General features: G+C 48.7%; 1 protein-coding gene across 1 annotated transcript in view; it reads left to right on the top strand.

Moving 5' to 3' along the window:
* BOP1 (BOP1 ribosomal biogenesis factor) overlaps nucleotides 1–21,973 on the top strand; it is an 88,940-nt gene that overhangs the window by 1,077 nt on the left and 65,890 nt on the right. Inside the window, exons 2-3 of the mRNA XM_066625855.1 lie at nucleotides 86–277; nucleotides 19,604–19,720. Of these exons, the coding sequence (XP_066481952.1) occupies nucleotides 86–277; nucleotides 19,604–19,720 (309 nt within the window). The remainder of the gene's footprint in view (nucleotides 1–85; nucleotides 278–19,603; nucleotides 19,721–21,973) is intronic.

Raw genomic sequence — 21,973 nt, 5'->3', positions numbered from 1 at the left:
TAAGGAAATCATCCAGAGCTGGAGACTGAGGCAAAGGGTCAGGAAGAGGAGCCGGTCTTCTGATGCTTGTTTTTCCCTCCTGCAGCCTCAGGACAGCCCTCCAGCCCTTGTGGAGCAAGATGGGGAAAGTGACAGCCTGACAGACAGTGATGAAAGTGTCTTCTCTGGACTGGAGGATTCTGGGAGCGACAGCATCACGGAGGAGGAAGAGGAGGATGACCAGGACAGCAGGGTTGAGGGGAAATCAGAAGGCAAATGGCGTTCCCAAAATATGCAAGTAAGTATAGCTGTCTGAGCATTGCCTCTGTGGCACTGTCCTTTTGCATTCTTTTATTAATGTTTGTATAGCATTTTCTGCTTGTGCAGATGCGTTATGCATATTGTCTGGCTGTTGTCCTTGCAACAATCCTGTAAAGCAAGTATCATGATCATCCCTAAAAGGCAGGTGGGGAGCTGAAGGTGGAGGGAGTGGCTTGCCTGAGGCCACCTAGAATGCTTCCAGCAAAGGAGCGATTTGAACTGGGGAAGCCCCAACTGGCAGTTCAGTTTCTTAGCTGTTTGCTATATCTGCTTAAGAACACCCGGGGCTGGTCCAGCCAGAGGGCTGGCTGATGTAGCTTGCATCTCAGCGGGGTGGCAGATTCAGCAATCCCTTCACCTTGCAGCCACCACATTCCTGCAGCCTGCTGCAGGCACCAGCAGCATCGATCTGCTTCTTGTTCATCAAAAGCAAGCGGGAAATGGTTTGTTTGCTTCCCTCTGCCCTTGTGCGGGGCTTAAACAGAACATTTTCCTTTAAACATTAAACTCTGTGCAAGGAAGGAGTTCTTCACTACCCTCTCCTCTGGTGAACTTGGGACACATGGTGCGTTAAAGCATTTGAGCAGAAATCTTGGACACGCTGTTGGAAATACCATGTTGGGTAGAAGGAAAATGTTCTGGGGTGGCTAAGTGGAGCTGGACCAGCATACAAATGGTGTTGAGAGATTTGGGGTTTTTCTGGTTCATCCCAGGTGCGAATTCTAAGTGTTCCTAGACTGTGTGGTCATCCACAGTGGGATGTTCTGCATTGTAGGGTGTGAGGAATAGTGTATCATGGGTGGTTTGAACACAGAGCCCTGGAGGTATGGGGCTGATGGTCACAGAGTTTTATTGTGGGAAGGGTTGCAGAACTGAATCAGAGGTTCCCTGAAGAGTCCAAAGTCACTCTGTTCCTTGATATTGGTATTCTTGCAGGTGGGGAAGTTTCTGAATTCCTTTTCAGTTACAGGGAGGCTCTTTGCCCTGGGGCTTGTTTCTCACTGGGGCGCACTCCTTCAGTTCTCTGGATCCACCTGAAGGAACTGCGGTTCCAGTGAGGGCTGGATCAGGGCATCTGTTCAGCCACCCTCTGGGCTTCCCCTGCAGTGGCTTCAAGGCTGCCCTCTTTGCTTTCCCCCAGATCCCTTCCCTCCTTCCTTCTGGTTTCCTTTCCACTGCTTTCCCTTTCAGCCTTCTCCACCTTTCCTCTCTTTGTCCCAGGTATCCTTGTCTTCCTTTCTTTTCATGGCTCCACTTTGCCCACCTCAGGTCTCCCCCTCCCTTCTCTGTCCCAACTATACCTTTCATCTCCTCTGTCTCCAGCTCCACTTCCCTCTCTGCACTTTCCTTCTCTTTCCCTTTGTTCTTCTTGCCCACTGCAAAGTGATGCACACTAGGGCAAGTTTTTCTTATGTTTCTAGGGGTTGCTTGGTGCTGTTGCCACAGAGTGGTAAGACATTGCTCTGCTTGACCTGGCCCGGTTGTCCCGGAACAAGATATGGCAAGAGCAGCAGTACGTGGGTCGCAAGACAGGACTGTAGAAGGGCCAAAGCCTTCAAATTAGGGGCAGGCTGAGCAAGTTGGGAAGGAGAGTGCAGTGGAGAGCAAAGAGCAGAGATCAGGAGCAGCAGGAGGAGACTCCTGCTCAAAAGGAGACTCTCACTTCAGGAGACAGCCTGCAGGGCTTGATGCCCATTTCTGCGCTCAGCAGCTGGCTCTGTTTGCTGTGGTACTCTCCTAACTGATATCTGTGATTGTCTTTGCTATTTATATCAGCGGTTTTCAACTGCTGTGCTGTGGCACACTGGTGTGCCGCGAGGCCAGAGGAGACAGACAGCAGCCACAGGCGAGGGGGAGAAGCAGCTGCTTTGACCCTCAGTCGGCAGCTGGGGGAAAAAGGAGCAACCGCGCAGCCGCGGCTGCTTTGCATCACTTGCTGCAAATGAGAGGATCCTCACTTACCTGGGAGTAAGCCATTGAATATTTTGGGGCTTACTTCTGAGTAGACATGCCTAGGATTTTGTATCAAGTCTGCCCCTCGAGCTGATTGGGCAGCCAGAGAACCTGAAGGAGGTCTGCGGAGTGAGCGAGAAGGAGGGAGGCAGGAGCAGGCAGGCAGGTCGGAAGAGAGCGCGTCTGCTGAGGCCACCAGCCCCAGAACTGGCTGACCTGGCAAAGGGTCCACGAAAGTCCCTTTTCCTGCCACAGTTGCCTGAAACTGCCCAAAGCGACCCTCCCTGTCTTGTCTTTCTCCTTTCAGAGAAAGGGCTTTGGGCCACAATCCTGTCCACACTTACCTGGGAGTAAGACCCACTGACTATTATGGGGCTTACCAGACACACCTAGGATTGGGTATTAAGTCCAGGCAGAGAGGTCTGGAGTGAGAAACAAGGGAGGCAGGAGCAGGCAAGCAGGTAGGAAGCGAGTGAGTCTGCTGAGGCCACCAGCCCAAGAACTGGCTGGCTAAAAGGGTCCTGATGCCCCAGTTGCCTGCAACTCCCCAAAGCGACCCTCCCTGCCTTGTCTTTTGCCTTTTAGGGGAAGGGCTTTGGGCCACAGTCCTATCCACTCTTACCTGGGAGTAAGCTCCATTGACTATAGTGGGGCTTACTTCTGAATAGACATGCCTAGAATCTGGCTTTTGGTTGCACTCTTTTTTATTAAATAGAGGAGCAGGCAGTTGGCACTTCTCCCCACCCCACTCCCTCCCACAGGCACATTCTCCCCCCCATCTCATAATTGCAGTTAGCACCTCTCTTACTGTCCCTCCCTTCACTCCTCCATATCTTTCCAAGGTCCAGAATCACTTTTTTCACATTCTCCCCCCCCCCAACTGAATCCTGCACTTCTTTCAATCATTGCCCCTTACCCCACATCTCTTTCACTGTGTGCTCAGTCTGACCTCTCTTTGCCAGCACTTTCTGGCATTACACTTTAATAACAACATTTTTCCTCGTTTTCAGAATCACATATACTCCAAACTTCATACTCTCCAAACTTCTTGTGAGTCTTTGGCTGCAATCCTAACCACGCTTTCCTGAGAGTAAGCCCCATTGAACAAAATAGGACTTAATTCTGAGTAGACCTGGCTAGGATTGTGCCCTTAGTCATGTAATGATTTAATTATATTAATTAAAATTAGTGTAGTAATTAATGTAAATTAATGTAGAAACTATTAATGTAAATTAATGTAGTAATTTAATGTAAGTAAAAAACTGGTAGCGTGCCTTGACAATTTTAGTGCCTTGTCAGTGTGCCGAGAGCTGAAAAAGGTTGAAAATGACTGATTTATATAGTATCATTGGTGTGCATGGAACTTCATAGCAGAAGACAGGTTCCTGCCCCAGGGTACTCGCAATCTAATTTAGACACTAGGGAAACCAAGAGGAGATGGAGAAGAATGTACAGTTATTTCATGTGCTTGTACTTGGATGTGATATGATAGAGGAGTTAAGGGGTAGTGTCAGAGCTTTATGGAGAAAGTGGGCTTTGAGGAAGAATTTGAAGAATGCAGTGAGGAGGCATTGCTTAGCTGTTTGGGGGGGCAGCTGAAACATAAGGGGCAGGAAGAGAAAGGGTGAAGCCGTTTGAGAAAGCAGAAGACCTGAGGGCAGTGGAGTCTAAAGAGTGAGGATCATGGGCTACAATGTTGTGATGGGATGCGAGTTCCAAGGGGTAGGAAGAGTTTGAAGGGCGGAACCAGGAGCTTGTGGCAGGTCTGGAAGCAGAAAAGACCATGCAGTTGTTTAGAAAGAGTCATGACAGCAGCGATGCATTTATTGTGTTGCTAAAATCTAGGTAGTGGTGAGGGGGCTGAGTTGAACTGGAGGAAAACTAGAGAGGACGGCTACAGTCAAGGCAAGAGGCGATAAGGCTGTAAACGATCCTCTTTGCTTGAAGGGGGAAAGCGGAAGGGACATGTTTTTGTGACGTTGTAGAGGGAGAAGTGGCATGATTTTGTGAGAGGCTGGATATGTGGAATGAAGAAGAGAGATTGGAGTCAAAGATAAACACAGGCTTTGAGCCTACTCTGCAGAGTGGACCATGACATTAACAGTGGGGGGTGAGAGAGAGCAAGGAGAAGGGGACTTAGAAATGGGAAGGAAGGTCAGCAGTTCAGTCAGAAGAAATGATGATGAAGCAAAGATGTCAGACCGAAGTTCTGAAGTAGAGAGGCAGAGCTTGGTGTGGTCAGCGTATGGTACTGAAAGCCATGGGTTTTGACAAGGTTGCCCAGAGGCAGTGTCTGGAGAGAAGGTAACAGGGCAAAGAACAGATATTTGAGGGGCCCTGACAGGGAGGGAGAAGTTTCTCCTTTTGGAATTGTTGAAAGAATCATCTCACAAGCGTGTGAAGAACCATGTGAAGGTGGTGCTCTGAAAAGTGGTGCGCGTAAAGGAAAAAATGATGAAAGGTCACCCTTTAAGCAGTAATCGGACCACCTGAATAGCTTTTTCATTTGACTATCATGTCAAGAGAAAAGCTAGTTTGGCATGCTGATGAGGAGAGTGAGCTGTGGACAGGGACTTCCTGGCTGAAGTTGTGCATCTGCTGGCAAGCCACTCCTCCACCTCAGTCCTTCCATCTGCAATACATGGATAATACTGCAAGTATTTGGTCAGGATATTAAACTGTTGCGATGACATGGATATTTTACCCAAAAGTAAACTTTGCTGGGGGAAAGGTTTCCCCTGATGTAGCTGTGCTGATATTTGGATAATCTCACAGTTAATGGCTGGTCTTGTTTGCCAAGCCACTGGTGTAATTGCCTCCAGCAAGGGCACACGCCCATGCACCTCCCTCTCCTGTTTATGGAGTGGAAGAGGCAAGCAGGGACTTGGTTGTGTTTTGCAGAGATATTCAGGGTGATCCTGTCAAATGCAGCCAGCACTCTCAGCATCCCTGCCAGAGGATGCCACTTGCCCCAGCAAGAGTGGCAGCCAGAAATGTGAACACCTGTACTTGAAGGTGGATGCAGAGTGCTGCTCAGACTGATCTCTGTTTCTTCCATGGTCATGTGTTTGGAACATGTTGTTGTCAGCCTTGAATACAGTAACTATACGTATTTTGTTTGCTTGAAGTAATAAGTCACTGAAAAATGTTTCCTGTGCTGCTTTTTGGCAAAGAGAGAAAGCAGCTTGTATGCTTCAGCTGTCCAGAACTGAGCCAGAGAGACCACGTTCGGAGAATAGGTGAGAGAGACTAAACTAAAGCAGAGAGTGGGTGTCAATGGGCAGTTTTCACAGTGGAGAGAGATGGAAAGTGGAGTGCCCCAAGGATCTGTCTTGGGACCGGTGCTTTTTAACCAGTTCATAAATGACCTGGAGGCAGGGCTAAGCAGCAAGGTGGCTAAGTTTGTAGGTGACACAAAACTTTTCCAAGTGGTGAAGACCAGAAGAGACTCCAGAAGGATCTTTCCAGACTGGCAGAATGGGCAGCAATATGGCAGATGCGTTTCAATGTAAGCAAGTGTAAAGTCATGCACGTTGGGGCAAAAAAATCAAAACTTCACGTATAGGCTGATGGTGGAACTCTTTGCCACAGGAAGTAGTGATGGCATCTTGCCTGGATGCCTTTAAGAGGGGATTGGACAAATTTCTGGAGGAAAAGTTCATTACGGGTTACAAGTCATGGTAGATATGTGCAAGCTCTTGGTTTTAGATGCAGGTTGCCTCTGGTTGCCAGATGCAGGGGAGGGCACCGGGGACGCAGATTGTATCTGTTGTCTTGTGTGCTCCCTGGGGCATTTGGTGGGACACTGTTGAGATACAAGAAGCTGGACTAGATGGGCCTTTGGCCTGATCCAGCAGGGCTCTTCTTATGTTCTTAAACTGCAGAAACAGCGTTTTCAAATGGGCCATTTAAATTTTACCATGAACACTTCAGATGATATTAGACCAGTGGTTCCCAAAAGTTTAAGACCAAGACTCACTTTTTAAAATGACACTCTACCAGGACCCACCCTAGATTTATGAGATGAAGAAATGTTTACCTTACCAGCTGCTCAAGCCTCTGTTATCCTTTTTACAATGGTGGAGGGTGCCTTCTGGAGAATTTATTGAGCTCTGTGTTTTTCAGATCAGGAGCGTTCTGGTGGCCTTGTATTCCCCTTCACCTGGCCCTTTGATAGGAGCCAAGGCACGTTCACCTACCCATGAGTAAATGTGCATGTGGAGCTCAGTTTCACTTTTTGAAAGTGTCTCAGTACGTTTTCCTTGTTAGCTATCAGCTTGTCAATTTCATGACCCACCAACAATCAGGTCAAGCCTCTAGTTGGGGCTCACTGCATTAGACCCTTTGTTTAGGGTTTACTCAAGAGTGTGGATAATTCAGTGAAGATATGCAGAACAAACTGGTGGCAGGTCCAGGAGGTGGGACTGGGGTCTCGGCTCTCACAGACCTGTTAGAAGGCTGTGTTTTGTTGCTTGTGTTCCCACCCTTGCCTTCATTTGGGTTCCCAGCACAGGAGCAACTTGGTCACATGTTGCACCTGGATCCCTTCCTTTTATCTACTTTTATTTCTAAAACAGCGGTCTCCAAAGTGGAGACCACTGTGCGCCGTTAAAGGCGTTCCGTGGCAGGCATGGAGTTACCCTTCTTCCTGGGGGCCTCCCTGTCGCACCACAGATAGCCTCTGATCTTCACGTTGGCCAAGTGCACATGCCCAGGAATTCAGGAGCAAAGTCTGCTGTGGCAACAGACCCAGAAGCAGCTGGCTGGTGTGAAGGTTAGGGGCGATCTTGCTTGCGAGCCCAAATAGGTTGGAACGGCCATGGATCCAGCCTTTGTTTGCAACTGAGCCGGATGTGCTGACACTCTGCTGCTCTCAGTGTGTGGCGCTACTGGCCTGTGTCTCCCGCTGTACTCTCTTCCTCTGGCTCAGCTTCAGGCAGCAAGTTTTGCCTGCGTCAAGTGCCTGATGCTGTCTGCATTGTAAATAATAATAGTAAGGAAATTATTCGAGGCTTCTCTGCTTCTGTCATCAGTCTTATTCACTGGGACTTGGCAGTCAGTCAGTCAGTCTGGCAGAGATCCTGAGGGTGGGAATGCGTAGAATGGAATAGACTACTGGCAGCCAGCAATGGAGATGAACAGCCCCAGTGTGTGCTGTCGTCCTGCTGCTTCAGCTGAAATGAGGGGGTCTTCCACTTTGTTAGGCCCTCCTATGTCAACGCAAAGCTGGTCTGTGTTTCCCCTGCCAAGCGTAATTCTGACAAAAGACCCCCACCAGGTCAAATCCGGAAAGGGGGGCAGACACCAAATGCAGCTTTAGCCAGTATGAGGCCTCTGGAAGCAGCAACGAGAGTCGGTAGCGAGAGATTCTTAATTCTACCTTTATGTTGCTGCCCGTGCGATATTTGGTCTGATCTAGGAACTTCCCCTGTTTTGATGGTTCAGGGAAGACAGTGGGGTGGCTGCCAGCATTAAAGTGGTGTGTAGATTTAAGATACAGAAGGTTGTCTGTCTGTAAATCCAGAAATAACCCAATGTCTTTTTTCACCTACTCCACTGTCACTTTCTACTTCCTCTGGAATTCCACAAAAAATTAAATTGTATCATAATATGAAAGTTCTTATTCCTGTTCAAAATTCTGTCAGCTCACGGACCTCCGGGACCTACGGTTGGCCCTCCCTTGAACCACTGCTGCTTCAAGAGCTGGTGCTTTTGTGTCCAGTATTCCCTGTTGTTTTTGAAGTTCCGTAAGCAGCTTTCTGTAATTTTCCATGCCGTTTTCACAGTGAAAATTTCTAAAGCTGTTAATTTTTCTCATTTTCTCTCCTTTATCTATTTTCTGTTGTATTTCATTCTTAAAACTCATAAATTCATCTTTAATATACATATTCAGTTCATCTGATTTTATTAAATTTATCTTTTTCCATTTCTTTCCCCACTTGATTATATCATTGTTTTGTCTTTTTATTTTAGCTCACTTTTTCAGAGTGCAACCTGATTTATTTGATATTACACAGTTTATAGTTTATAGTTATAACAATTACATGCATAAGCAAATTACTGTTGTTGGCAACCTTCAGTCTCGAAAGACTATGGTATCTTGCTCTGAATGGTGGTTCTGGAACAGCGTCCCATGTTGTGCCGACGCTGTATGGCAAATTTGGAGTGTCCTCTCCAGTGCGCGAAGCCTGGGTAAAGAAGGTATGGAGGATAGGCTGTTACCCATGCAGCAAATCCCCCCTCTCCACGTCGCTGGAATGGTCCAGTGGAAAGGCAGAAGCCAATACGGTTGGTTCCAGCGGCGTCGCAGGAGTTGCCAGACTGTTGTTGGCAACCTTCAGTCTCGAAAGACTATGTAAGCAAATTAATAAGTACTATAATCAAGAATGCAAAAAACAAGTTAAAAGGGAAATATCAAGTAATACAAGCTAATTACTAATCCAATTGGAATACAATTACTGTAGGTTTAAAACTGACTTATACTAGAAAAAAAATTAAAAAGTTGTGTGAGTGGGTCAGTAATTGCTCTGAATTCAAATAAAATAAAAAACATGGATTAACTTAATGAAAAGTGAGCATGCTAACAAGACTAATATCTCATAAGTTAGAAAAACAATCAAAATAATGCAGTCAGACCTTGGCATTTGTGATATTCAGATCCGCGGTTGGCCCAATCTGTACTCCCCAGACATAACTGGAGCTGTGCTCTGGTCATGTCTGAAGGGTGTTTTGAGGCACAGGGATGATAAGGTCCGACTTGTGAAATCAACAGGTTGTAACGAAATCAAGTACAACTTGGCAATCAGATCAGGTTTATTATTAAGAATACAAAAAGCAGTTTCCATGGCAAGATAAATCAATAAATCATTCCGTGTGTAGGAGAAGTTGCAGTCTAGGATAAGAACCATAGTGATTGGTCACTAAGTGGTGAACATAAGAACAGCCCCACTGGATCAGGCCATAGGCCCATCTAGTCCAGCTTCCTGTATCTCACAGCGGCCCACCAAATGCCCCAGGGAGCACACCAGATAACAAGAGACCTCATCCTGGTGCCCTCCCTTGCACCTGGCATTCTGACATAACCCATTTCTAAAATCAGGAGGCTGCGCATACACATCATGGCTTGTACCCCATAATGGATTTTTCCTCCAGAAACTTGTCCAATCCCCTTTTAAAGGCGTCTAGGCTAGAGGCTAGAGGCTGGGCAAACACTGGACAGTGGACTGCCAGTCTCCAACAGGTGCTGGCCTAGTGCGGGCTCATTCTGGGCCAACTCTGGTGCTTGGCTGGCTCTAACCATCGCAAACATGTTTAATAATACTAATAATACAGGTATTATAATAATATTATAATATTATACAGGTATTATAATAATATACAGGTATTATAATAATAATTCCCCTGGGGGCTGGGGCTAAGAATAGGCCCTCAGTTTGGCTGTACTTGTCGTAAGAGGCGACTAAACAGCCACCGGGTAGATGGGACTCGTCAGCCTAGGAAGGCAGCTCATCTAAGAGAAGGAAACTCTGACCTCAAACCTCCACTGCCTTGTGGCTACATCCAGTTCTGGAAAAGGCTTCAGGAGTCAACCTCGAGGCAAAATCAGGAGCCGGAGTCCCTTAGGCAGTTCATGGCTGAACACAGTCACGTTCTGGCAACTCCTGCGACGCCGCTGGAACCAACCGTATTGGCTTCTGCCTTTCCATTGGACCATTCCAGCGACGTGGAGAGGGGGGATTTGCTGCATGGGTAACAGCCTATCCTCCATGCCTTCTTTACCCAGGCTTCGCGCACTGGAGAGGACACTCCAACTTCGCCATACGGCGTCGGCACAACACGGGAAGCAGCAGTTTACCGGTTATAAGTCTTTGCTCGATTGGCGTAGAGCATGACGCCAGGGGCTGCTTCCGACGGTGGGAGAGATCATTGCATCTCATTGGGCAGCTACCGCCCGCCTTAAGCTGGGCAGTCCCCAGCCAGTAAGGTGTTGCCTCGCCACGGTCCGTTAACCTCATGGGGTGCGTGGGGTTTAGGGTGAAAACCGACAAGCGGATCGACAACTCTGCACCATGCAACAGAAAACAGAAAACTACTGCCCTAAAGCTGGGCACCTGGAACGTTAGGACAATGACACCTGGCTTCTCTGATGACCTGCAAGAAATAGACGATGCACGCAAAACAGCTGTCATCGACATGGAGCTGAGCAGACTGCAGATGGACATCGTCGCCCTTCAAGAGACGAGGCTGCCAGATTCCGGATCTGTCAAGGAGAGAAATTTCTCATTTTTCTGGCAGGGAAAACCACCAAACGAAACCAGGGAACATGGCGTTGGCTTTGCGGTCAGAAATACCCTGCTGAAATCCATCATCCCACCTACTGTGGGAAGTGAAAGAATTTTGTCCCTGCAGCTCCAGTCATCAGCAGGACCTATCACTCTCATCAGTGCTTATGCACCGACTCTGTCGTCTCCAGCAGAAGCCAAAGACAAATTCTATGATGACCTGGCCAGCACTGTCAAGAAAATCCCTGTAAAAGAGCCATTGTTCATCCTCGGCGATTTCAATGCTAGAGTTGGTGCTGATAACAGTTCATGGCCCACTTGCTTAGGTCAGTTTGGCACTGGGAGGATGAACGAAAATGGCCAACGCCTGCTAGAGTTTTGCTGTCATCACGGTCTCTGTGTCAGCAACACGTTCTTCAACACAAAGCCCCAACATAGAGTCTCTTGGAGACATCCAAGATCAAAGCACTGGCACCAGCTCGACCTGATCCTCACCAGACGCTCCAGCCTTCCCAGCATCAAGATCACACGCAGTTATCATGGTGCTGCCTGCGACACTGACCACTCCCTGGTGTGCAGCAGAGTGAAACTGCAAACAAAGCGACTGTATCACACGAAAAAGGAAGGAAGACCTCGCATTGATACCAGCAAGACCCGGGATCAGAGAAAAGTGGAGGAATTTGCACAAGCGCTTGAGGAATCTCTTCCAGGCCCGGCCGACGCAAACGCATCCAACAGATGGGAACATTTCAAGAATACCGTTTACAACACCGCCTTGTCCATATTCGGCAAGAAGACCAACAAGGCGGCAGACTGGTTTGAAGCCCACTCTGAGGAGTTGACACCAGTCATTGAGGAAAAGAGGAGAGCTCAAGCAGCATACAAGGTCTGTCCCAGTGAGCGCAACCTGCAGGTCCTCCGAACTGCTCGCAGCAAAGTCCAACAGACTGCCAGGAGATGTGCTAACGACTACTGGCTCCAGCTCTGTTCCGAGATACAGATAGCAGCTGACACGGGCAACATCAAGGGGATGTATGATGGTATCAAGCAGGCCCTAGGTCCAACACAGAAGAAAATTGCCCCTCTGAAGTCTGCCACAGGCGAGGTCATCCAGGATCGGGCGCAGCAGATGGAACTCTGGGTGCAGCACTACTCTGAGCTATATTCCAGAGAAAATGTAGTCACCGAAGAAGCACTGAACAACATTGAGTGCCTGCCTGTGCTGGAAGAGCTTGACAGTGAACCAACCCTAGAAGAACTTCACGTGGCCCCGGACTCCCTTGCCTTTGGCAAGGCACCTGGAAAAGACAGCATCCCTGCTGAAGTCCTAAAATGCTGCAAAGAGATCATCGTCACTGAGCTGCATGAAATCCTCTGTCTCTGCTGGAGAGAAGGTGGAGTACCTCAAGACATGAGGGATGCAAACATCATCACGCTGTACAAGAACAAAGGTGACAGGGGTGACTGCAACAACTACCGCGGCATCTCTCTCCTTAGCGTTGTAGGAAAGCTGTTTGCCCGAGTTGTACTAAAGAGGCTCCAGGTACTTGCAGAGAGCGTCTATCCAGAATCGCAGTGTGGATTCCGAGCCAACAGGTCCACCACTGATATGGTATTCTCCCTTAGACAACTGCAGGAGAAATGCAGGGAACAACGACAGCCACTCTTTATAGCCTTCATAGATCTCACAAAGGCTTTCGACCTGGTCAGCAGAGACGGCCTCTTCAAGATTCTCCCCAAGATTGGATGTCCACCCAGGCTCCTCAGCATCATCAGATCCTTCCACAAGGACATGAAGGGCACTGTTGTCTTCGATGGCTCCACATCAGACCCTTTTGACATCCGAAGCGGAGTGAAGCAGGGCTGTGTTCTTGCACCAACCTTGTTTGGGATTTTCTTCGCTGTCCTGCTGAAGCAGGCCTTTGGAACTGCAACAGAAGGCATCTATCTCTGGACCAGATCAGACGGAAAGCTCTTCAACCTCTCCAGACTGAGAGCAAAATCCAAAGTCCAGCTGAAATGTCTGCGTGACTTCCTCTTTGCCGACGATGCAGCTGTCACTACCCACTCTGCCAAAGATCTCCAGCAGCTCATGGATCGTTTTAGCAAGGCCTGCCAAGATTTTGGACTGACAATCAGCCTGAAGAAAACACAGGTCATGGTTCAGGATGTGGACTCACCTCCCTGCATTACAATCTCTGAGCATGAACTGGAGGTTGTCCATGACTTTGTGTACCTTGGCTCAACGATCTCCGACACTCTTTCTCTCGATGCCGAGCTAAACAAGCGCATCGGTAAAGCAGCTACCACGTTTTCCAGACTCACAAAGAGAGTCTGGTCCAACAAGAAGCTGACGGAACATACCAAGATCCAGGTCTACAGAGCTTGCGTCCTGAGTACACTTCTGTACTGCAGCGAGTCATGGACTCTTCGCCCACAACAGGAGAGGAAACTGAGCGCTTTCCACATGCGCTGCCTCCGACGCATCCTCGGCATCACCTGGCAGGACAAAGTTCCAAACAACACAGTCCTGGAACGTGCTGGAATCCCTAGCATGTATTCACTGCTGAAACAGAGACGCCTGCGTTGGCTTGGTCATGTCGTGAGAATGGATGATGGCCGGATCCCAAAGGATCTCCTCTATGGAGAACTCGTGCAAGGAAAGCGCCCTACAGGTAGACCACAGCTGCGATACAAGGACATCTGCAAGAGGGATCTGAAGGCCTTAGGGATGGACCTCAACAAGTGGGAAACCCTGGCCTCTGAGCGGCCCGCTTGGAGGCAGGCTGTGCAGCATGGCCTTTCCCAGTTTGAAGAGACACTTTGCCAACAGTCTGAGGCTAAGAGGCAAAGAAGGAAGGCCCATAGCCAGGGAGACAGACCAGGGACAGACTGCACTTGCTCCCGGTGTGGAAGGGATTGTCACTCCCGGATTGGCCTTTTCAGCCACACTAGACGCTGTGCCAGAACCACCTTTCAGAGCGCGATACCATAGTCTTTCGAGACTGAAGGTTGCCAATACAAAAGGCTAGAGGCCATCACCACATCCTGTGGCAAGGAGTTCCACAGACCGACCACACACTGAGTAAAGAAATATTTTCTTTTGTCTGTCCTAACCCGCCCAACACTCAATTTTAGTGGATGTCCCCTGGTTCTGGTATTATGTGAGAGTGTAAAGAGCATCTCCCTATCCACTCTGTCCATCCCCTGCATAATTTTGTATGTCTCAATCATGGCCTCCCTCAGGCGTCTCTTTTCTAGGCTGAAGAGGCCCAAACGCCGTATCCTTTCCTCATAAGGAAGGTGCCCCAGCCCCGTAATCATGTTAGTCGCTCTCTTTTGCACCTTTTCCATTTCCACTATGTCTTTTTTGAGATGCAGCGACCAGAACTGGACACAATACTCCAGGTGTGGCCTTACCATAGATTTGTACAACGGCATTATAATACTAGCCGTTTTGTTCTCAATACCTTTTCTAATGATCCCAAGCATAGAATTGGCCTTCTTCACTGCCGCCGCACATTGGGTCGACACTTTCATCGACCTGTCCACCACCACCCCAAGATCTCTCTCCTGATCTGTCACAGACAGCTCAGAACCCATCAGCCTATATCTAAAGTTTTGATTTTTTGCCCCAATGTGCATGACTTTACATTTACTGACATTGAAGTGCATCTGCCATTTTGCTGCCCATTCTGCCAGTCTGGAGAGATCCTTCTGGAGCTCCTCACAATCCCTTCTGGTCTTCACCACTCGGAAAAGTTTGGTGTCGTCTGCAAACTTAGCCACTTCACTGCTCAACCCTGTCTGCAGGTCATTTATGAAGAGGTTGAAAAGCACCGGTCCCAGGACAGATCCTTGGGGCACACCGCTTTTCACCTCTCTCCATTGTAAAAATTGCCCATTGACACCCACTCTCTGCTTCCTGGCCTCCAACCAGTTCTCAATCCACGAGAGGACCTGTCCTCTAATTCTCTGACTGTGGAGTTTTTTCAGTAGCCTTTGGTGAGGGACCGTGTCAAATGCCTTCTGAAAGTCCAGATATATAATGTCCACGGGTTGTCCCGCATCCACATGCCTGTTGACCTTTTCAAAGAATTCTATAAGGTTCGTGAGGCAAGACTTACCCTTACAGAAGCAAGGCTGATTCTCCCTCAGCAAGGCCTGTTCGTCTATGTGTTTTGAGATTCTATCTTTGATGAGGCATTCCACCATCTTACCCGGTATGGATGTTAGGCTGACCGGCCTATAGTTTCCCGGGTCCCCCCTCTTTCCCTTTTTAAAAATAGGCGTGACATTTGCTATCCTCCAATCTTCTGGCACCATGGCCGTTTTGAGGGACAAGTTGCATACCTTAGTCAAGAGGTCTGCATCTTCATTCTTCAATTCCTTAATAACTCTTGGGTGGATGCCATCAGGGCCTGGTGACTTATTGATCTTCAATTTATCAATGAGGTCTGAAACATCTTCTCTTTTAACCTCTATCTGACTTAACTCCTCGGTCAGGTGGGGCCGTTCGGGCAGCGGTATCTGCCCGAGGTCTTCTGCCGTGAAGACAGATGCAAAGAACTCATTTAATTTCTCTGCCATCTCTAAGTCTCCTTTTATCTCCCCTTTCCCTCCCTCACCATCCAGAGGGCCAACCGCTTCTCTGTCGGGTTTCCTGCTTCTAACATATTTGAAGAAGCAAGTGGTTCAGGCAGGTGTGAATTGATCGTCCTGAATAAAGTTTCCGGCTCCCTCCCTCACTTCTGTTCCTGTTTCAGATGTATGGAAGGGAGACTTCTGCACTCCTCTGTTCAGTTCATGCTGTGGCTTGGTTTGCTGCCTGCTGATGTTTAAGCTACACACCTCACTGGTAGCCTTCCCGTTGTGAGACTTGCAAGGCTGACCATGCAAACAGCAGAAAGCTGCCTTTCGATGACATGGCAGACTCAAAGAGCTTGTTACCCCTGCATGTGGTCAACTTCTGGAGGGGCTGCAGGGGAGGGGGCGCTCCAAGCACCACCTGGCCAAGCTGCCATCAGTAGTGCTAGGCCTCAGGAAGCCCTAGCTGGCTTGTCTAGAGGGAAGGCTGAGCTGCTGGCACCAACCCTTAAAAAGGGACAGAGGGAGGGAGGGAGAGAAATGTGTGCAAGAGGATTGGAGTGAGCCATGCACAAGGAATAAATGGAGGGAAGAACTGGGGCAGCAAGAAGGGGAGGGGCAAGAAGCTGACAAGGAGGGGTAAAAAGGATCAGAGATTGAACTGGGAGCTGGGTCAAAGGGTTTGGATGGGGGGCAGCTCAAAAGGATCTGGTCAGCATATCTCCTGGAAAGGAAGTAGCTAGCCAGTGAGCAGGAACCACTGGGAGAAACTGCTGGCTGTGACCCAGGAGCTACCTGAGCCCAGAGCGTGTGAAGGACTGGGGCCTTGACTGCCTGTGGGGTGTGCATCCACAGCTGACCTCTGCAATGCAGTTGGGAAGACCCAGCCTTGAAGGAGCCCAGCCCCTTGCTGTGCTGTGGGATGGGCACTTAGGTACTCCTGCTGGCTTTTCCCAAGAACCTCCTGCTAAAGGAAGCCAACAGGACTTCTGTCCGCAGGGCAGCCTCCAGGTTGAAGGAACCTGCCCACATTCTTCTGCTGTGCTGTGTTCCCTCTACTCCCCTCTTTGCTGAACTGTAGCAAGCAAAAAGCTAATAGGCCTTGTCTCTGCTTTCTGTGTGCAGCAGTCCCAGCTTTCATCAATTGGTTTGACACGGGGTGGTTGTTGTTGCTGCTGCTGCTGCTATTGTTAACAGTAATAATGGAGGGAGGAGGAGTAGCAGGACCACTGTGGTCACTGAGCTCTTCGAATGATGATCAAGAGGCAAGCGGCTCTGCTCCTGCTGAGGCCATTTGCTGATGGAGGAGTGAGTTTGTACTTCTGCCACAACCAGCAGTGACAGGCACAAGAACCTGACCTCGGAAGCCCCTGCTGCCGCAGCCCCTGCCGTTGCTCCTTCCGATTGCTTTTCCTGACTGCGCTGCTTTCCCTTCAGTTTGGTGTAGCATGCTGCCCTCTGGCGGCTCCCTTGTCGATTTCCCTGCACTAGGTGTACTAATTAGCAGCCTCTTGAAAAGGTGTTGCCAAAGAACTGAAGATGCAGTGAGCACCCTGCAGCGGGTCTCATGGGATGGGAAAATGGGTTGTACGAGTCAGCGCCTTCGTGTTAAAGATGAACAGAAAGGTCTAGAAGCCAGCCTCCTGAAGCTGCAGAACACTGAACTGAGGCAAGAGGGAGTGGTAAGCACTGTCATGTCACCTTCTGCATGAATTGCCCTTCTGGACACACCTGTTCCAGGTAAACCCTTCAGCTTTTTTTTAGGCAGCCTTCAGCAAGATGTGAACCCAGCACAGCTGTATTGTGGGTGTCACCATAGGTGTAGATCCAGCCCCTTTGCATGTGAAGCACATCTTGGGTGCTCCCCTCCAAACATAATGGGAGAGTGGCTGGCCTGGGTGCTCTGAAGACCAGTTGGCTGAAGGGGGTGACCTTGGGCCTCTGAGGTGCAGCCTGCTGACTGAAGGCCTGCTGTGCCAGACCCTTTTCTTCGCGTGGGGCTCTGCTCCAAGCCCACGTAGCACTGAGGAAGAAGGGAACTGGGGGGAGGAGGGAGAGACAGACAAAGCCCTCTCGGTGCCAAAAGCCTGGGAAAAGATTTACCTCCAGTCTCCTTTTATTTTTTAAAGGCTTTATTAAAGTTGTTGTTTTTGCTGTAATCCCATCTTTCAGTTGGCCCTGTCCTTTCTAGGTCCCCAGCCCCACTTTCTCTCCTTGGCCAGGAGGGGGGAAGCTGGTGGGGCGTTTGTGCAGAGGGCTGAGCTGGCGGGTTGCACAGAGCAGAAGGTGATCACACACTGCGCAGACTTTACTGCTCCCAGGAGAGCAGTTTTGTAGGACTGCTTTTCTGATTATTCTGTCAAATCCTCCGGTAAAACCCACTCCAGGCGGGTCCCCTCTGAGCGGGGGAGGAGGGTGAATCTCTTTTCCAGGGAAGGATGTGCAGCCTTGCTTGTGCCTGCACCCATAGGCCAAGGCGTGGGTGCAGTCTGGAACTGCAGGCCTGTGGGCTGAATCTGGCAAGTTGTCCGGGGCTGGGATCCCAGCATGGAGCTTTCCACTCTGGGTGAATATAAGAATACAGTACCAGGAAAGCCTTGGTGGGGTGAACCAGAGGGGGTCCAGCACTCTGCTTCTCTTGTGAAGCCCACCAGCAGGGCCTGAAGGCAGCAACCCTCCTCTGTGGTAGCTTCCCCAGCAGCTGGTATTCAGAGGTGCATGTCACTGAATATGGACGTTCTATTTAGTGATCGTGGCTAACAGCTGTTGGTAGACCAAGTTTTATAAGGCTGTTTGGTTTCCATTCAGTTAATGATTAAAACTTCTTTAGCGACTACTTGAAATATCATTGGGTGTTTGATGCAGTTTGGCCTGGATCAGGGTGGGAACCTGCAGCTTTTTGCATATTTGTCTGCAAATACAAAATCCGCCTTTATTTCCTGACTGGATGCCAAACTCAGGGTTTTTTCAGTAACTTTTACTTATTCTTTCCTGTCAGTGGCAACTCAGTAATTGGCAACTACTCAGTGCCTCGTCGGCTTCTCAAGGAAAGAACTGAAATGTGTTAAAAATGAAGGGATGTTGTGTGTCATTCAATATGTTACTGCTGATCACCTGCACTGTGCATCCCAGCTGCCAATTGTACAAATGTCCCACCACATCCGCCTGACCTTCCTTTAGAAGGAGAGGGTGGCCTGGTGGGAAGTGTGTGTAGGTGTGCCTAGCAAAAATGGGACCCTTTTTAATGGAGGGAAAAGGAAAGTGTTCAGTTTCCAATTACAGACCTGATCATCATGCATCAAGTAGTTGTTAAGCATTTGGGTTAATGTTTCAACTTGGAGAAACGCAGTTATTAATTGGATTTATAGCCCACTTTGCCCTGAGGGCTTTGAATGGCTTGCAGCATTTTTTCCAGGTGTGTGTGCTGTGTACACTTCTGTCCCTGTGTTGCCCTTGTGCATGATTTGATCACAGCTGGGAGCAGCAGAAAAGAACAAAATTCCCAGTGTCCTGGCTGCAGGACAGGGGCCCACACACTTTGGCTGGTCCAGGTAGCCAGTCACACTTCGCTGCATGGACACTTTCTGGACCATTATGTTACCACACTGAGCTTTGGAAGTGCCCTGGATGTCTCTGAAGGCCAGTGGGACTGCAGAGACAAGTCCTTGCTTTCCTCCCCACCCCAAAGCTTCGTCTGGAAGCAGGGCTTAATCATGATCAGAGGGCTCAGCTTGGGTGGTTCGTGTGTGCATGTGTGTATAGAGACACCTGCACATTCAGAACAAAGAGTGTGTGAACTAGGTTTAATTTTTGCCTCTTCAGGAGCAACAGTGCAGAAGATGACCATACTCTGGCAGCAGAGCTGCTGGTGTTCATGCGGACAGCCAAGTGTTTCTTGTTCAGAGCAAGTGCCCTGCCCACATCTTACCAGTCTGCTTTGACTGTTCTGCTGTGTGCTTGCTTGATCATGGGCTTGGCTGCAGGTATCAGCCCACTGTGGAATGATGACTTCATCATGTTCCGGGATCTCGTTGAGAATCTTGGGACTGCCAGGTGGTCCCTCAAGCTGTGTTTTAAGGCAGTGTTTTTCAGCAGGTGGTACACAAGAGGGTGTGGAACCTGAGGGCCATGACATCCCTTCCTGGTTTGACAAAGAAGCTACTGCTCTGAGGGAAACTGAGAAGGAGTTGCTGTGCCCTGTTAGGCAGCCACTCCGAGCTTTGCCAAGTCACTGTACTTCGTTCCTGCAAGCACTCGTGAAAACAGGGTGCAGTGACTGCTTTTCGGAGCAAAGAAGCAACTGCTCTGAGTTTTGTGAACCTGGAAGTGATGTCATGGCCCCAGGTATTTGAGGTACTAGTGGTACTGAATTACAACATGAAAAGTGATACATCAGGGGAAACAGGCTTTAAAAAAACTTATTTGAGGCATTGCTGCAAAGGAAGGAGAGGAGTAACTCTTTCTGCCATCTTGTCTTTCAGGCTGGAGACATTTCAGAGAGGAAAGTGCAGGTGGGCCAGGAGAGCAGTCGTGCAGAAAGAGAACAGCTGGGCCCACCCTTGGTCAGCGAGTACGCGGAAGACAGCTCCGATGAGGAGGTAAGACAGTCCCCCACTTTCCACTGAAAGTGAGATCTTGTCATGTGTGATTTGAGGCTGCCCCTTTCTGAGCTATGGTCTGAGGAAGCTCAGAACATGATGGTTTGGAGAACTGGGCTGGAAACGACTGAATTAAATTCCTGCCCTGAGAAAGGCATGGGTGGTAAACACAAGAAGGAAAAAGCATCCAGTTTGTAGAAAGGAGGCTAATGGGGCAGTCGACGTCATGGCTAAGAAAGATCTGGAGGTTGCATTTGGGGACAGACTTAGTAAGAACCCTTAATATGCTGCTATTGAAGAAATTGCCAGCGCCTCTTAAAACAGTGGCTGTGGGAGTCATTATGTCCAAGGGAATGTACTGACAGTGGAGCAGCAGACTCTTTATACAACAGTCTTGACACTGCTTATCAGACTGGGTTCATGGCTATGCCTTCAGTTGCTTCCAAGCTGCCCCATCCTCTTCCATGTATCTAGTCTAAGATATGTAGATTCCCTAAGTGGAGGACCTGAATCAAGCTGTTAGAAGTTCTTTGGACATCATTATCGCTGGCTCACCAGTGAGATGGTTGTAGAAAGGGTAGGAAGTGTCTGAGGGACCCAGATTAAAACCTTTATAGGAATCAGAAGTTGATCTGATACTGCCAAATAACTGGGTTAGGCAACTGCTTGAGCCAGCCCCCCCTTCACTTTGAGATGTGGGGATTTCTGAGTTGGTGGAAAATTTATAAAGGGCCAGGGGAAACTTCCCGGTATTCTGCAGATTGAGAAGGAGATGATTTTGGAAAGCTGTTGTAGCATTGTGGCAGACTGATTTTCAAGCTGTGTGCCGTGAGTGATCCGCCGGATCAGTATGTTGCAGGAGTTTGGGGAAGAGTTATTTATAGGGCTTTTAGGGGATGTGAGCCCTCCATCGGCAGCATGGTGTGCCTTGTCAATTGTCAAACTGATGGTGCGCCATGAAAATTCTAGTACCTTGTCAGTGTGCTGTGAGATGAAAACGGTTGAAAATTGCAGGGCTGAAACAATGGATTGGGGCTTGCCTGTCTGAATTTCACTTCAGCCGTTCACTTGCTAGATGGACTTAGATGCATCCCAGTTGCAATATGGTAGTATTACTTGCATACCTTAAAGCAGGGGTATACCTGCAGCCCGTGAGCTGGATCCTGCCTGTAGTCCCAAAAAGGTACACCCACCAGGCCCGCAGTGGTCCAAAAAAGGACCTTAAATCTGTATCTCTATGTGTAAGCAGAGATACAGTGCAGACCAAGAACAGAATGTGGTAGCCATATGCTTGTCACTCCCATACTGTACGAACTGTACCAACTTGTCATCTATTTCCTTTCCAATTCAAGCTCTACTTTTAAAATCCCAAAAAGTTAGCGATCTACCCATTGTTGCATCTACCCATTGGTTGCTACCTTCAGGAGGGGCTCTGCTGTATGTGCTATTAAGCAAGGCTCAATCGGTGTCTGTGTGAGTCAGGCTTCTCTGTGATAACCCTCTGGATGTGAAACTTGGGGAGATTAGGATGACCCTCCTCTCTCTGCTTTTAATAAGGTCCTTAAAACCCATCTGTTCCGCCAAGCTTTGAGCTTATGAGCATTTGAAGCATTTTATTTTTCTGTTTTTAATTACTATTTCAAACTTGATTTTATTTCTTTGTATTTTTAGACTTTATTAGCTACCTTGGGACTACTATTTGTGAAAGGCAGTATAAAAATAAATGAAGAAATTAATATTCCACTTCCTTTAGTAATGCAAATCTAGTTGTCCAGTGTGGGGGGCTGGCTGGCCAGCTAGCCATGAGGGCTTCTGGTTACATGGCAAGAAGTGGGAAGAAATCTTGAGAAGCAGAAATCTGTGGACCAAAATGCCTGGCTGGAGTTTTTGGGAAGGAGACTGCCTTTGTGATGATATGGTCCAAGTGGCAGGGAGCCACAGGAGATGGGGGGGGGGGTTTGGAATGGGACTTTGCTTCCAAATGAAGTCTTTGCCTATCCTCTTGGCCAGAAAAGGCACGCAATCTGGGCATCTGCAGACTCAAAGCCCACCTGGTCTAGAGTGGGAGCTGCGGAAGTGCTGGGTCTGGAATAGAGATTGAGAGCTTAATGAAATATATGGCTATAGAAAGCATAAGCTTGTGTAATGTCTCGAGTATAACCCAGGGACACAGTGCTTTCATGCCGGAATTCAAGGTCTCTCTTTCCCTGGCTGGTCCTATTTCAGAGCCCCAGTGGGGGGAGCACTGATTCA

The sequence above is a fragment of the Tiliqua scincoides genome, chromosome 4, assembly GCF_035046505.1.
Source record: "Tiliqua scincoides isolate rTilSci1 chromosome 4, rTilSci1.hap2, whole genome shotgun sequence".
NCBI classification, from domain to species: Eukaryota; Metazoa; Chordata; class Lepidosauria; order Squamata; family Scincidae; genus Tiliqua; species Tiliqua scincoides.
The sequence above is the reverse complement of the archived record's forward strand: the minus strand, read 5'-3'. Positions and strand labels throughout refer to the sequence as shown.